This window comes from Aptenodytes patagonicus, chromosome 4 (assembly GCF_965638725.1).
Source record: "Aptenodytes patagonicus chromosome 4, bAptPat1.pri.cur, whole genome shotgun sequence".
Lineage (NCBI taxonomy): Eukaryota > Metazoa > Chordata > Aves > Sphenisciformes > Spheniscidae > Aptenodytes > Aptenodytes patagonicus.
Window position 1 is genome coordinate 1,904,074 of NC_134952.1, and position 17,017 is coordinate 1,921,090.

Consider the following 17,017-nt stretch of genomic DNA (forward strand, 5'->3'; position numbering starts at 1 on the left):
TGAGAGAAACCCCAGTTTTTAAGGATTTAAGAAGCTGCTAACAAAAACACTACTTAATATGAAAAGGAACAACTTCTAAAAGGAGAAAAATGTCATCGGTTGATGCCAAAAATAAGAAGGCAGGAGCAGATAAAAAGGAAGCAGCTGTTTCATGTTTTAAAGTATCATTTAACTGTTCTGTTTCAAATCTTTCCGTCCCCAGCAGAAGATGTCAGTTTGCCTATTCTGAAAGTAATGTAATTGCATGTCTCCAAAAGTAATTACATTCAACAGCAAATTTCATCAGATTAACAAATTGATTTACGTTTCATTGTTCGGTTTAAAGCAAGCCTCTTGCCACAGCGAGAGAGATGCAGTGAAAGAAGCTCAAAAGCACCTGCAGTTATATCTAAATAAAGGCAAGGGACATCATTAGCAAACAACTTTGGCATTCCAGTGCTTTCAGAAGCAAAAGAAAAAGAACATTTTTGGAACAGAAGGGTCCCAGAGAGCTCAGGATGATTCTATCTCTGCACCTACATCTATTCCTAATTAAAGGTGCACGAGGCACACTGAGGACCTGGTAGGAAACCTATCAAGATCATCGTCCTCAGTACGGTTTCAAGGCTACATAATCATTTTATCAAAGCAATCACTATCTCTCTGTAAGTATTTTATTCTCTTTAGCCAAGAACAAAGACATTTTTTCTTTCGCTTTACCCTTACTGAGAGCTTTCATTCGATTAGCCTGTGGCTTTTGATTACAGAACGACATCAATCTAGAGGAAGGCTGGAAACCTCCACGGGCCATGCCCAGTCCTCAGGGGTATTTATGCCCTGTATCAAATGCCTAATGTTTCCTCCAGAGGCAAATCAGGGTATTAGAGTCAGTTACAGACCCGGCTTTTTAACTGCGGTACGGTTTCTTCGCTCCATCTGATTACGTGCATTATCAAAGCCTTTTAGTTAGGCTGTAAACCTCAAAGAGGTAACCCTAGAGAGCATCACTGCTGGTAATTCACGTCACCTTAAAGGGGTCGAAAGCCTAAAATAAAAGGAAGGTGGAAGCGTGGGATCCGACATTCCTCCAGCTCCGTTTTCAGGCGGAGGGGTGCTGTCTTCCTCACCTGGCAGGAGGCTAAGGGCACCCCAAAGCTTTCCTTGGCTGCGGTGAAGTGTCACCCACCACTTCGCTCTGCAAGAAAACGAACGCTTCCCGAACCACGTTAAACACCGAATGGCAAGTAAAAACTAAAGCTTAATTGAAAATGGTATTAAGATTCATGCTAATGGAAACCACCTGTTTTATGGGTAACATTGCCAATAAAAGTTGCAGGATGGGGAAAGAATATCAGAAGAAGAAATATAATCCAAAACTGCTTTAATGAAGGAGATTTCCTTTGAAAAATGAGAACCTGGGAAGATTTCAGTATTTGCATACTGCTGGACACAAGAACCATGAAACATTAAAATAATGATGATAAAGATCGGAGTGAGAGCTTTGAGGATTGTGAAGACTTTTTAGGAATGTAATTCCTGGCACTTTATAAAATGTTGGCTACTGTTTCCCACTTAAATAGCCACGTTCAGCGTAAGAGAAAATGAGCCCGCTTTAATCAGCCAGAGCGCCGTTCCTTAGAAGAATCTCAGTCTAGTTTATAACTCATCTCTACTCTGAAATACAACTGACACCAGCAGCATACGGCTCCACGTGAACTTTGCCTACATACTAACACAGGAAATATCTACTGGCTTAAGGAAAAGACACATTTACAACGTTCTTGCCAGCTCCGCAAAGCCAAATAGACGTGAAGAGAATCTGCTCTCTTACATTCCTACATACATTTTCAGCATATTATTGTAAACCAGTGGGAACTGTTTTACAGGTCAAAGGAGGCCATTAGTGAAAATAATACAATGCCAGAGCAAACCCTTCGGTTGCAATGAGAGGCAGAGCAGAAATCTTTTGATGCATGGGAATAAATAGAGCTGAGGCTGTTCCCTTAGACGAACAACTAAGGAAAGAAGAAAAGGTCATAAAAATGTGTCAAAATTAGTGGTCGCAGATCTAATTTACAAAGCACTCAAATCCAAGGAAGTGTCATTTCTGAAAGCTTTATTCAGAGCGGAATCATACTCTCACACCTATTTGAAATCTTTTTCAGTCGCAGCAGTGCAGCTCTTAACTGGAGCACTAAAATGTGTATTTTGCTTCAAAACTTGGATGCAGTCACCCTGGCAATATCTGCGCCAGCGGTAAGTTAACAAAAGCAACATAAGGCAGTGACAGGAGGGCCCCAAAGGAAGGTAGTTCCTTAAAGAGTTCATCATCCAAGAGGTTCGCACATAACAGTTTACATTTCATTCCGTGGGAGAGCACACACTGCGGTCTCCGGACACACAGCAGCAGGCACGCTGTGTAACCCGTGTACACGTGGGTTAGCGACAGTCACCCGCTCCGTCACCGAAAGAAAGCGCTGCAAACAAAAGGCTGATTTAATTACAGCACGTTTGCGGCTGTCCTCAATTTTCAGGTCTCCCATTTGTTACAGTTTCTGCGCGTGAACTTTTGGCAGCTCCTCGGAAAGCAGCGATCAATTTAAGGGAGATGAATTGTTTCCACCTTTCGGTTCACCATTCACCATTTCAGCAGATGAACTAGACAGCAATTCAACATTCTGAGTGGGTTCACAAATATCTTCCTATCACGGTAAACAGCGTATTTTGAAATATCTAGAATGATTATGACAACACATTATGTGACCGTGCATTAACTGTGCATATCCACAGTGCACTAACTTTCTGTGTAGAAGGGACTAAAGCTTTAGGAGAGGCTATATAGACCCACAGTCCTGAAATAAATCAGTTGGAGGAACCCAGAAAAAAGCTTCCACAGCCCATGCAGAAATTTGCGAAACTAAAAAAATGTGGACAGCAGAGGCAATTTTAGCTATTTTTCCACTACAGCCTTTATGAAATCAGAGTGGAAGGCAGCAATTTAAGTGACTTGAAAATTTCCCATCGGTTATCAAATACTTGGAGTCCTCAAACAGCGTAAGCTGTCTAAGGCTGCTGCAGCGCTCCACCAGGCAGCACGTGCAGCGGTGCTACGTAGTCACGGTGGCACGGTTTTGAAGCCCAACATGACGACGAATTGCCGAGCAAACAATATACAGTGAATATCCAGCAAGATTTTGCAAACGGTATATTTTGTATGCAAGAGGCTGCAAAACCCCTTCACCTCTTTTTGTTCCTTGAAGCATTTGGCTCATAATTAACATTTAAGCACATTCGAATTAAAATACTTCAGCCAACGTGAGGGAAAGAGAGGAGGCAATTGCCAGTTAATGATACAATTACAAAGCGTGTTTTTTCCTTAATCAGCTCCTAGGAGCCTCACATATACTCAGAAAGTAGAGATCAATGCAAAAGGCTTCATAGCGAGGGCTCTGAATCTCGGAGAAAAAAAATCTAAAATCAAATGGGACAAAATGTTAATGAAAACAATAGTTTGGGTATGAAACAAGACAAGAACACAAGTTTATATTTACTGAGTGGTAGAAAACACCATCAACAGTAAGCTGTAATGGAGCAGAAAGCTTACAGCCATTAAACAGGGGTTGAAGTTAGCTATATTAGCAACTCTAATTTTCACCCCCTGTGCATTCAGGAGAGGGACTCACTCACTGGAATCTGCTCCCGGTAAATACATGCTAGTTTAAACGTCGTTAAAAACTGCTGACATTTACACAAGTATCAAAAAGAGTTTCAAATTCTCACCATTAACTACTTGTCAGCTCCGGAGCTGAAGTTTCACCTCTGAGAGCACTCTGGATTGAAACTCATGAAAAGAAGTCCTCTGAAAGTTTCTGCATTGAATTTCCTTGCTGCTTATTGCAATATTGTGTAGCTGATCATTTGTATTCTATAGCTCTTTTCTAATCTGAGATATATTTTGAATGAGTAACAAAGCAAACTTACAACAAAGATTAAGAAAACAGAAAAAATAGGGGGGAAAAAAGATCGTATCACATTTACACGACTACAGAAAAACACCAACCCTAACAACATCCACTAATGTCCTTTCCTAAAGGGTGCATTCGCAGTTCCGTGGAAGAGAAGGAATATTTAGGGCAGTGCTTTTCAAGCAAAAGAGAGAAAGGTGAACAGCTGGGGTTTGCACAATGCTTATAAAGTCACCGCGGCCGTGCCAGACAAAGTTTGTTAGCAGAGAGGAGCCGCAAAGCGGAGCGAATGGAAATACCGAGACGTTTTCGCCAAGACCTTACCTGGGTTTTCAAGAAAGCTTGGCGAGCTAAGGTTTTAAGTGAACTCCGCAACGTACCTTTCATACTCGGAAGCCACTCAGACAGGAGGTATTAGGAAGCAGATTGCTGTATTTTGAAGGCTTTCTGCATTTTGCAGCTTTAGTTCTTTTACAAAATAATCATTTCAAGTCATTAAAGCAGGCAGGGAAAGACACCCTAAACCGATACACTTAACAAAAAAAACCCCAAAAACCCGAACTGAAGTAGTTTTGAAGAGAGGTGGAGCAAGAAGGGGAAAAAAAGCCAGAATTCAGCATTGGCAGGGACACAGCTATCTCTAGCACAAAAGAGCATTTATGCTCTCCAAGTCCAGATTTTAACAGGCAAGAAGAGAGGGAAAGAGAGACAGATTTCAATCAAGGACTTCAGAATAACGTTTCTAATATTAAAAAAAAAAAAGTGGATTGTAGATTAATTGTTCTGCAGTAAAGACTGTACATTTCTGAAGTTTTCTGTTGCAAGATTTTGTATATATATCAACACTTCTGTTTAGATACATCTACTGTGTCTAAATTGAAAATAAGCCAGGATAAGAGAGAGTACATACAATGACTGTTTATTATGATATTCAAACAATCAAAAAAAACCCCCAAAATACCAGCTGGAGATGCTGCACTGCAGAGGAACAGACCAAACACATGCGCAAGCTGCAAGGTGATGCACACACGCAAGGAGAGAATATTTTCCAGCAGTCTGGCAGTAGCAGAGTTTCACTGACTTCATCATACTTCTTATATTAAAAACACTCTAATGTCAAAAGGGAAATTGAAACATGTTCCGTAGCTGCACAAAGTTTAATAGTGAGCAGAACTGTAGGAGGCAGTCTCCGAGATAAGAAAAACAGTTTGCATCCTGGCCATACTGCAACATGTAGTTTTAATTAACGAGTCGGCTCGCCCTGAAGGACTAAACCCAACCGCATAGGAACTTTTGTGCGGTGAAATAAGGGACGACCACTTAGAAAAAGAACTAAGGGAGGGAATACGGGAAAGGTCTGAGTAAAAAATATTCCTGAAAAGAAAGGAGCACGGGGTGAGTGCTGAAGGAGCAGTCAGGAAAGCAGAGAGGTTAAGAAGTGAGAAGTCACCCCATGGCTCTATTTTAACTCTTGTAGTGAACCCCAGTCAAGGATTGACTGCTAGGAAGTCTTTGTCCCAAAAATCATAGAATCATAGAATAGTTTGGGTGGGAAGGGACCTCTAAAGGCCATCTAGTCCAACCCCCCTGCCGTGGGCAGGGACATCTGCAACTAGATCAGGTTGCTCAGAGTCCCGTCCAACCCGACCTGGAATGTTTCCAGGGATGGGGCATCCACCACCTCTCGGGGCAACCTGGGCCAGTGTTTCACCACCCTCAGCGTAAAACATTTCTTCCTTCTATCTAGTCTCAATCTCCCCCCCTTTAGTTTAAAGCCATTCCCCCTTGTCCTGTCGCAACAGGCCCTGCTAAAAAGTTTGCCGCCATCTTTTTTATAAGCCCCCTTTAAGTACTGATAGGCTTACATACAAATCCATACCTTCAGTTACCTTCTATTTTATCTTACTGAAGATAAACTTCTACAGAGAGCCAAAGACTTTACAAAAACGGGAAAAACAAGGAAAGCAAATAGGAAAGAGGTACAGAAAGGACAGGGAAGGAACACAGATTGCAATTAAGGGCAATTGAGGGCAGCGCAATCCACCACGGAAGATTGCACAAGACCTGAAAGGACACAGCGAGTCCTGGAGACAAACCATACTTTTTTTACTGACTTTCCTCTATTTTTTCCTCTATGGAACCATTACTTTTCATAATACCATCTCCTACTCATCAACTGCTCTGAAAAAAATTATCAGGATGGTGAGGAGGGAAAAGAAACGTTTAAGTAAAGCAGTGCCCCTGGGTGGCGTGAGAAGCGTAGTGTCGAACTGTATAGTGTCTTAGCATCCAGCGTAGAAAAGCTTTCACGTGGCATCAAATCTGACAGCAGTTACACCAGACGGACAACGGACTGAAAGTAAAGCCAAAAGGAGATCTATATGGCTACAGGCTCTCTGTGAAGGAGACATGACAACCCTCACGAGAGTAGGCCTAGCAAATACGGGCTAAGATGAGGAGATAGCGAGGTGGATTGAAAACCGGCTGAATGGTTGGGCCTGGGTGTGGTGACCAGTGGCATGAAGTCTAGTTGGAGGCCCGTAACTAGCAGTCTACCCCCAGGGGTCAATATTGGGTCTGATCCTATTTAACATCTTCATTAATGATCTGGATGATGCAGCAGCGTACCCCCAGCAAGTTTGCAGGCGACACCCAACTGGGAGGAGTGGCTGATACACCAGAGGGTCACACTGCCATCCAGAGGGACCTTCACAGGCTAGAGAAATGGGCCAGAAGGAACCTCAGAGTTCAACAAGAGGAAGTGCAGAGTCCTGCCCCTGGGGAGGAACAACCCCAGGCACCAATATATGCTGGGAGCCACCCAGCTGGAAAGCAGCTTGGCAGGAAAGGACCTGGGGGACGTCATATTGAACGTGAGCCAGCAACGTGCCCTTGCCGCAAAGAAGACCAATGGTATTTGCTTACCATGCAACGGCTGCATTAGATAAAGTATTGCCAGCAGGTCGAGGGAAGTGATCCTTTCCCATCTACTCAGCACTGGCAAGGCCACACCTGGAATACTGGGTCCAGTGCTGGGCTCCCCAGTACAAGAGAGACATAGACATACAGGCCAGTGTCCAACAAAGGGTCACAAAGATGATGATGGGACTGGAGCATCTCTGCTATGAGGAAAGGCTGAGAGAGCTGGGACTGTTCAGCCTGGAGAAGAGAAGGCTCAGCAGGGTCTCATCAATGTCTATGAACACCTGAAGGGAGGGTTCAAAAAGGACGGAGCCAGGCTCTTTCCAGCGGTGCCCAGTGACAGGACAAGGGGCAACGGGCACAAACTGAGACACAGGAGGGTCCCCCTGAACATCAGGAAACATTTTTTTATTGCAAGGGTGACTGAGCACTGGCAAAGGTTGCCCAGGGAGGTTGTGGAGTCTCCCTCCTTGAAGATATTCAAAAGATGCCGGTTCATGGTCCTTGACAACTGGCTCTAGGTGGCCCTGTCTGAGCAGGAGGTTGGACCTCTGGACCTCCAGAAGTCCCTTCCAATCTCAACCACTCTGGGATTCCGTGAGCAAGACCATGCTGTTTGACAAATTAAGGAATGCAAAATGCAGACTCGAGTCTCCAACGGTTGTTAAAGGATGCAGAAGAAAATTGGTTTTATCTCACACTCAAACGAGCAATGCTGCTGGGTTGCTGCGAGAAAGGAGGGAGGAATGCTATGTTGAGCTACGAAGAGATCTCCAGCGAAAGGAGGTGCAGGTGGGCTTCCTGGAGAAGGACAATAAAGCCATAGCAAAGTAACAAAGAACTGCTATTGCAAACATGAGACAGGACTGAGACATTCAACACCAATAGGTATTCGGAGAAAGATGACAGAAAAAAATCAATTTGGGGAAAAAATTTTCTTAGCTATGAACTGAAGAGCAAGCTAATAGAAATCGTAAGGACTACATATTCCTGGATGCGATATCGCTGCCAGACTTCTTCACAGAAAGGGTGTCTCAACCAGTAATAGCTGATGCTATTTTAGGCTTTGTTTTGGCAAGTTACAAGCATATTAAGAAGAGCTGGTGATATAAAATTACCTTGGATTGAGTGCACACAAGCAAATTCATATTAAATTAAGGATAAAACGAGGTAAGTGTTGTAAGAGAATCAAAGTTCACTCTCTTTAAGTATGAGAAATTAAGTAAGACAGTAAAATCAAGTGGACTAAGGATATAAGGAATGGGAAAGCAGCCATCTAAGTATTTCTCTCAGGTCAAAGATGCAAAACTATTTGAAAGCTGTATCCTCGGAACTAACCTCAAAAAAGACATTAGGAACAATTAGAGTCTACATATTACGGAGAGGAAAGGATTCATTAGCAAGAAGCCAGCAAGTAGTACAGAGATAAAATAAGAACTGCCAAATGTCAAGCTGAGCTAGACCTCAGCAAACGATAAACAAAATAGCAAGAGATGTTTCAGCCATACAAGTAAAGGAGACCATAAAGGGGAAGGGAAGAGGGTATGCTGTAAGGACAGGCAAGAGATTAAAACCAATCAGCTACATCCCTAAAACTAAATCAGAGTTTTCATTAAAGACAAGGACACTGAACATAGGTGCAAGGCGAAGTGCCTAATGGGAACGAGGTTATAAAAGGATACACAACCAAGGCGGAGAAAAAACCTCAGATGTTTCGATGTGTTCAAAGTCAGTGAAAGCAGACAGCATGCATCCCAGCACTCCAAAGGAAATGGCACATGAAATAGCGCCTCTGGTAGCAAGGCTGTTAAAGCAATCTACCAGCTGAGCGTGGCACTACGGAAAATTTAAAACATATTTAGAGGAGGAGGGAGAACCTAGATATTCACACTCCCAAGACCTCAAGAGTATGCAAAGTTTCAGGACAAGTTTTGAATAAAAGAACTGAAGTAGTAAATGAAAAACTGAATTCAACAAGCAATAGAGCTGACAACGGTAAACCGCGATATGCCAGCCCACTATTTTCTGTCTGTAAAGATAATTAATTGTATAGACCTAGGAAGTACAGCTGAGCTAATCCAAATTTCATTATGGATTTCAATACACTGGAAATTCCTGGGCGAGATAAAGACGGTGAGGATTACTTCAAGAATCATAGCGGTTAAGGGGGACAGAAGTTAATTCAAGGACGGCATTTGGGCAGACTTTGACTGGTATCTTCATTACTGACGCAGAACCAAAACGAAAGTGTGCTAACTGCACAATCTGCTGACAAAGTCGAAGGCGATCATCAATAAAAATATGGAAGAGAACCACACAGAAGAACAACTAGATGATCTTCAGGACTGGCAGTATTATCCAGTAACAGCAGCGGGATAACATTTTACGATGCTATTAGGGACTGAGAAGAATGTTCGCTATCAATACTGGGAGCTCTACAAAGTCCTAACACACAGACCTGCATCAAGAAGTAGCAGATAAATAAATCAGGGTAAGGTACAGTCCAGCACTGATTATGGGAAGTAAACTATCAGCCAACATAACTTGTAAGTTAAATAAAATATGATTATTTTTTTTCTGACTCCTGTCATTACCAATTTGATGAAAAAGAAGCCTGAATATTTAAATAAAACATTATGCAAGTGCCCACCTTTGTACGCAGGACGTTACTTTCTCTACTGAAAGCGGTACTTATCTTAAATGAAAACAGTGAGGCTTAGTACTTGCTGCTTGAGTATCCGATGACGAAGGTTTTACCTTGCAGCTCTTGCAGACTCCTCCATATCTAAAAATTAGGACTGGACAATGAACTAAGACTTTACCAATTTGTAAAGTAAAAACTCTCCAGCTGGAAAATGATTACCAATACTGTAAATGATATTAAAAAAGAACCAAAATGCAGTCCAAAGTCAGCCTATCAAATCTACCACTCTGCAATCAACAAGACAAAGTTTCCCGAGTACTTAAAACCCACCATCTTTACCAGAAGGTGATGCAGACATTACACAACTATTCCTAATATATTTTTTTTTAAAAAAAGTTCAGGAAATACCTTGAAAAATATCACTATAGCTTAAGGACCTTTTTTCCAGGTGGACCTCATTTCCTTGCTCAATATTATCATGTGCATTATCTTTGTTGGAAGTGACCCCTGTGGTGAGTTTGTATGCCTGATACGTCTGAAATATCAAGTAAATTAATGTGAAGTTGTCAGCTTTCACATAATTACTGGTTGAATAAGGGTGAAGATGGAAGAAGTCGGGTTCCCACATTTGACCGAGCTTCTTAAAAAAGGCAGAATTCAAATACACAGAGCCTCATTTGAGATCTCTGTTCCAGACCTAGAAGTCCTTTTGTCCTTCAAAGAGCACCCGTATCACTCTGAGCACGCTGCGGGTTGATACTTGACTTAGCCCAGAGCAAGAAGGTGGCCAAGGTTTCTCTGAATTATTAGCTGCCGCAGCAGTTACAGAGTCTCTGTGATTGCAGTCGGTGATCTATGAGTGTTTTCATGATCCACCAAGCTTCATCCACTGCTTCTTCAGCGCTAGCCTTATCATCACAGTCAGTCTGACACCCGAGGCAACGTGTGCGCTAACTGACTGCACTGAATTAAGGGAAAGAATGAGCTTCATCTTATTCTGCAGGTACCACCAGTCTTGGGCAGCACAAGGAGAAAGGGGGATGGCCCTCGAGCTGTGCCTTTTGAGAACAAGACATTTGAAAGAGACACTGAGAACATTTCCTCTGTTTTCTCATTCCAGGCGTGTTTTTTGGCTCTATGAGTCTTTGTTTTCTTCAACATCAATACTTACACATTTAAAGTCAGAGACCTCGTTAGAACATAACCCTGTTAATAAGCGAGCATCCCGCTTTATTTCACAGTGCATTTTTAGATCCACGGGACTGAGGCAACATCAGAAGATGACGCACCTTTCCGCTCTTTATCAGGAACATCAAACCCTTTGTCTGCTGCAGGATTATATTGAGAGCTGGTTCAGCTTGAACAACACAAAGCACACCGAACTGCCACATTGCTTGAGAGAAACAAAAAAAGTACTTTTAAATAATTATACACACGTTAACAGCTCCTACCTGTATTTTTATCGGCCAGGTGAAATTGCTGACGTAAACAAAGAAAGTGATGTTTGGATTGTTGCGGAAATCAAATTTCTCATTGGAGAAACTGTCCTTGTACTCTTTTATATTGGTTCTTGAAACAACTGGAATTTCCTCCCCAGCCTGCGTGCCAGCTGTTTTCAAATGTTAAAAAGTAGCAAGAAAAAAGATGTTTCAATGCACATTTTAAGTGGCAAACAAAAAGGACAAAGCATCCTGAATTTTAATGTTACAAAATTCACTATTCATCTGAACACTACTATTTTAAGTTGCATGGCATTATCAAAATCACTGTATGCCAAAATATTGCATTACTAAAAATCAAATTTGCACCTTTGGCGTTTCCAAAATACACTATTAATATAGAAAAACATAGTTCTTTTTAATATTTTACTTCTGCCCCCAGGCCTAACATTGAAAACCATTAGAAAATAAGTTCATAGGTTAAAAAAAGTTTCCCCAATTAAATCTGCATTTGTTGAAAACTGGTAACTGAAACAAGCTACCAAGAAACTTAGACTCTTTTTACCTGCAAAACTTGTGGACCAAGTAATGTTGAGGTTGAAGTTTTTAGATGCATTGATAAACATGTCCAGGTCTCTGTTTTGCTTGGGGGGGAAAAAAGGAAAACCCATTTTTAGGATAACAATTTTACTGTACTGTTTCCTAGCAAATCTTCACTGAAAAAAAAAAGATCTTGGGATTTGTTATTTACATGAAGCAAAAACATCAAGCAAAACGCTATTTACATTTTCTGTATTCTCCTCCCCAAAGAAAGCATAATAAAGAACAAAACAAGTCATATGCATAGAATAAAACGGGAAGAATAGAGTTCACCCAACGTATTGGGTGAACAACAAGCAAAACCAGAGTTGCTCAGCAGTTGTTCAAACAACCGTAAAGAATAAGCTGTGGTTCCTTCTGAAATTTTACCATGAAGATTTGAAACTGCATGGCCAAGCCAAGCTCAAAAAGTTCTGGTTGCTTTGTGGAGCTGGACATACATGCCACGTTAAGAGACTCCACCTGGAGACTCGCAGAACTGTAACAATTCATCGCCTCCATGGCCAAGAGACAACAAACATACACCCAAAGGATGACGTTTAAAGGGAAAGTAGAAAATTTACCTCTTCGGGTGTTGCTACAAAGTTGATTGCTGTGTAATAGCGATCATCCTCTTGAGAAAGGCTGAAGGTGAACTGATAGTCAATGAGGAGAGTATCTGTAAGGAATGCGTGGAGAATGTTATCCCCTGTCTTGGAATAAAACAAACCGCGGCAAAGCAAGGCATGACGTCGCTGAAGCGTTTCACCACGCCGTTACCAATGACTCCAACCTATGTATGATCCCACACAAAAGGGACAAAAATCTCTTTTTAAGTTGAGTAGAGGGGAAAAAGATTCTGCTTACATTTTCCAGGCAATAGCCTCCAGCCTTAATCCAAATGACTGTTCGTACATATACATTGTAAAAACATGCCGAGACATTTACTTTTTCCATACTGCAATACCTCCACGTGCTAAGGGAATACTAGCAAAATAAAATAGACCGTATAATCCCCACTTGGGAGGGGATTAAGTTCCATGCACGATAAGTCTCTGTACATCAGCGGACTGTACAGGGAGGATTTCTACAGAGCAGCTACTTGTTAACGAACCCAGCTGCCGTCCTACTCTGGGTCACATCATGTCCAGGCATGCCAGGACCAACTTCTGGCCCACCTGTATGCCCTCCTATGCGCACGCCTGCCTAGGGCTGGGCTATCACCTCTCTGTTAATCGACAGTGCACAGCCAGTTTTGGGGATACATCCACCAGTCTCAGTATCCTTTTATTACAACGCAGTATTATGACTTGTACATATTCCCGAACCCATGCAGAGATATTCCAAGCAATAATAAATACGAAGCTATTTTTATAGTTATTTTTCTCTTGTTGCCTCCTGGAGACCGCTTGTTGGACAGACACGAGCTAGACAACCTTCTGACGTCTACCCACAACTCCTATGAAGCACTACGAAATTCTCAAGGAAGAAAACCCAGTGAGACTGAACCTGTATAGTACAAGGTCGTTCCTGTAAGAGTTGTAAAATTCTGTCCTTCTCCCCTTTTTGCCCACGTTACCACCCCTGCTATTAGCAGCAATGAAATAGGTCATCCTTGCAAAGAGACTGTCGTGAGAAGCCATCAGTGCCCCCGTTTGGCTACGCAAGCAGAATTCAAATTTGCTAAATACAGCATGTTGATAATTTCTGTGTTGCACAAAAATACTATTTGAGACTTGCATCTTTATGTAATTTAAGATTACATCTACCCATGCCTGCCAGTGTGCTGAGTGCTAATATTTGCAAATAGAAGCTGGAGAGTTTCCATTAAGTAATCTGAATCTTGGCAAAGCATCTTCTCGAATTGCACAGGAATCTAACTGTTCATTTCAGAGAAAATGTGGCAATTTTGAAACCTTAGCCATTCTAACATGGAACAGAATTTAAAAAAAACCACAGTATTTTGCACTTACAAAAATTCTAAAGACACGCTTTGGTTTTGACTTATTAGGTATTTATTTTAGAGTACTCTCCAGAAGACCAGATTTCACTTCAGTCACGTGAAAAACATTCAAAAGTTTGTTCTGAAAGATCCAATCATCACACAGACCTTCTCAAGAAGAGTATTTTCATTCTCTTTAAACAATACTTTTGTGAAAACTGAAGTTTTTTAAAACTATTTTTTAGTCCTTCCCTTAATCCCCTGTATTTTAAACAGATGCTGAGGCAACTAAAACTAGTTTTAAATAAGATATTTTAAACTTCAAACACATTTTTTATCTCCAAACAAAATCCCAAGAGTACTCACAGTAACACGTTCCTTTAAGTGGATTTCCCTGATATCTATTTTCGACTTCACACCTAAAAAGAATACATATATTTTTAATAAATGGATTTTTTTTTCCCAGTTCTATTTATTCCCAGCCACTAAAAATCAGAAAACACCACCTGTGCTGATAACAGTACACAATTAAAAATAAAAGATGCATGTCTGAGCTATACCGGGCTGCTGAAGAAATTCCACAATCCCTGCAAGTCAAACTAGTATGCAGTAAAAATGAAATATAAAATTATGGATATTAACCTTTGCATCCACTTGGAATATATTTATTAGCTCTTCACAATGCATGGAACTGGATTACTACACTCAAAAACTAAAGCCCCCATTTACATTTACGGCTATTCCAGGCTCTAGTCCTATAAACGTTTACTGGTGTGAGCAACACTTTAAAAAAAAAACCTGGCAATGAAATTATTTGGAATGAAATTATTTCCACTAACATTGCACTAAAAGCATTTCTGTTGTGTCACAGAGAAACCTCCAGCAAATTTGTTGCTCTGAAACTGCTCCATTAAAATGCCTGAATGTCAAAGCCTTATTTCAGGTATATTTACACTCCCCCAGAACAGCATCAGAGTGCACAGACAGTAAAAATCTACCAATTAAAAAGAAACTATTGAGGGATAAAGCAAAGTGGTATGTATGGTCTGGGGAGTGCGGGCCTTATTTTTTCACCCCATCCCTTCTGCATGACATTCCCAGTTGAACTGTTCTTAAAAATGGAAATCTTCAGGAAATCATTTTGGTTCACGTTATCCCCCCAGGGGAAGCACGGCTGGCCGCACCGTCAATGAAGTTAGTCAACTGTCAGCGGGAAGAGATGAGCAGAGACATCATAAATACAATCATTAAAAAATGTAGGCATTCCATGCCGGTATGCGCACAGCCTTTTGATTTCAAATAACAAAGTGAAACGAACTCACAGTTGACACTCGTCTCCTTTTATTCCCTTGGTGGTGCAGAAACATTTCCCTGTATTTGTGTTGCAGACAGACGCGTGGCCATTGCACTTGCAAGCTGTTGAGCAGAGAGGGGAAAAGATGCAACGTTGAACAAAGCAAGAGAAATAGATTCGATAGCAATTAAGTCCTTTAGTTGCCAAACTGAGATACATCAACAATTGAAGCGCATGTGAAAACCCTTTTGGTACTCTGGTTTCTTTGTGATACAGAAGGCAGCCAAAAATAGAACTGTGCGTCAAAACAGTGAGTGCGGGCTCCAGGACTGATGTTTTGTATGAAATCACGATCAGACTGTGCTTTTTAGCCTCAAAAATTTATTTAACTTCCTCTCTTGTTGTTAGATAGCACTAGGGATATCACATAACCGGTAAGCAAAAGACAGTATTTGGAATAGTTTTGGGCTTGCTAACACATTTCTGTCAAACTCAAAACTCTTGAGTAGAAGACTATTTTTGCAAATAAAGCAAAGCTCATGGTGCTTTTAGGGCTTCTTCTAGAAATAAATAGGCTTTTGAGAAAATAATGTCATTATCAACAATGTCCGTGTATCTGCAGTGTAAAACGTCTGGTGCTAAGAATACGATGTCCATGCTGTAAGTGCTTTGGGGCGCGTGCCCCTATATATTTTAGAATAGCTTTAGCCTGGAATGCCACCGAGTCACGGTTGAAGCAAATCAGCTCGCCCCTAGACTCCATCAGGTTTGTGGCATGCCCAAAATAGACCAGCTCATATACTCTGAGCCTGCTCAAGATGCAAACCAAAGGTGTGACAGTGGGGACGTACGGGAGATTTGCTTCAAAGGAATGCTCCCGATCCAAATTAAAATGCTAACGTTGACACGCTTTGAGACGTTTATTCATAAGGAAGTAGAAGAGGTACATGCAAAAAAAAAAAACCAAACCAAAACAACAAACAACAAGAAAACCAAGACAAGCAGTTGTCTTTGATAGAAAGTTCACTGTAACTAGGAGAATGGATGTAATAACTTTTCCTGGAAGGTAGGAGCCTTTTAGAAGTTGTTCTACCAATGAACTGGAAGGTGCATACATCTGGAGCTGTGCATGGGAGAGTGTACAATGTAAGAAGGGGAAAAAGTACACGAAGAGAAGACCCCTCATTTGCGGTCCTTGAGCTTGCTGGAAATAGTATGCTTTAAAGGCTGGTGCCTCCTCATTAAGAAGACATATGCTTTCTCATTAAGACGACACATGCCACTCAATGTACCAGCAGATTCTTAGACCTGAAGTCCCCATCGTGAATATCCTTGCCAACCTCGGACCTTATTTTATGAATCCTTTTGATGTCTTCTTTATATTGGCATGTAATGGAAGCTATGTTGTATCAGGGACACTTAATTGGGTTTCTCAGATGTGGATGAGTGGTTTCCTAGCAGCAACACGGAACAAAATATGAAGAAGCATAAAGGCCTATTGTGGGAACAAATAGACTGAATGAAGATCTGACAAAATAATTGTATTCTGTGAACCAAACACACTTCTCATTAGTGGCACTTTAAAAAAAAATAATTCTTAATACTATTGAGAATGCCTTGCACTGCCTTCCTTATGCTTTGCAAAAGGTAAGCAAAGTGAAATTCGGTCAGTATTTAACAGTAACATACATAAAAATTAGGAGAAATTTCAAATTTCATGTTGTTCAGATGCAGATCACAGTATCTTGAGAGCTAGCATTAATGCTTCCTCACCCTGCTCTTTAGCCACATGCTTATCAAGAAGACTGAACATTCAGACATCTTTATTTAAAACAACAGTCTTATTTATTTATCCATTTTCCTATGAGCCCCTTTCCTGGTTTCGGCAGGGATAGAGTTAATTTCCTTTCTAGTAGCTGGTACAGTGTTTTGGATTTAGGGTGAGAACAATGTTGATAACACACCGATGTTTTAGTTGTTGCTAGGTAGTGTTTACACTAGTCAAGGCCTTTTCAGCTTCCCATGCTCTACCGACTGAGAAGGCTGCAGGTGCACAAGAAGCTGGGAGGGGGCACAGCCAGGACAGCTGACCCCAACTGTCCAAAGGGACATTCCATACCATGGGACGTCATGCTCAGTACATAAACTGGGGGACGAAGAAGGAAGGGGGGGACGTTTGGAGTGATGGCGTTTGTCTTCCCAAGTAACCATTACGTGTGATGAAGCCCTGCTTTCCTGGCGATGGCTGAACAC

At 41.4% G+C, this 17,017-nt stretch overlaps 1 protein-coding gene across 1 annotated transcript in view; it reads right to left on the reverse strand.

The window, feature by feature from the left end:
• The window catches only part of ATRN (attractin), a 151,783-nt gene that overhangs the window by 53,565 nt on the left and 81,201 nt on the right, over nucleotides 1–17,017 (reverse strand). Inside the window, exons 20-24 of the mRNA XM_076335646.1 lie at nucleotides 14,793–14,886; nucleotides 13,837–13,889; nucleotides 12,113–12,207; nucleotides 11,515–11,593; nucleotides 10,962–11,119 (exon numbers count right to left, since the gene is read on the reverse strand). Of these exons, the coding sequence (XP_076191761.1) occupies nucleotides 10,962–11,119; nucleotides 11,515–11,593; nucleotides 12,113–12,207; nucleotides 13,837–13,889; nucleotides 14,793–14,886 (479 nt within the window). The remainder of the gene's footprint in view (nucleotides 1–10,961; nucleotides 11,120–11,514; nucleotides 11,594–12,112; nucleotides 12,208–13,836; nucleotides 13,890–14,792; nucleotides 14,887–17,017) is intronic.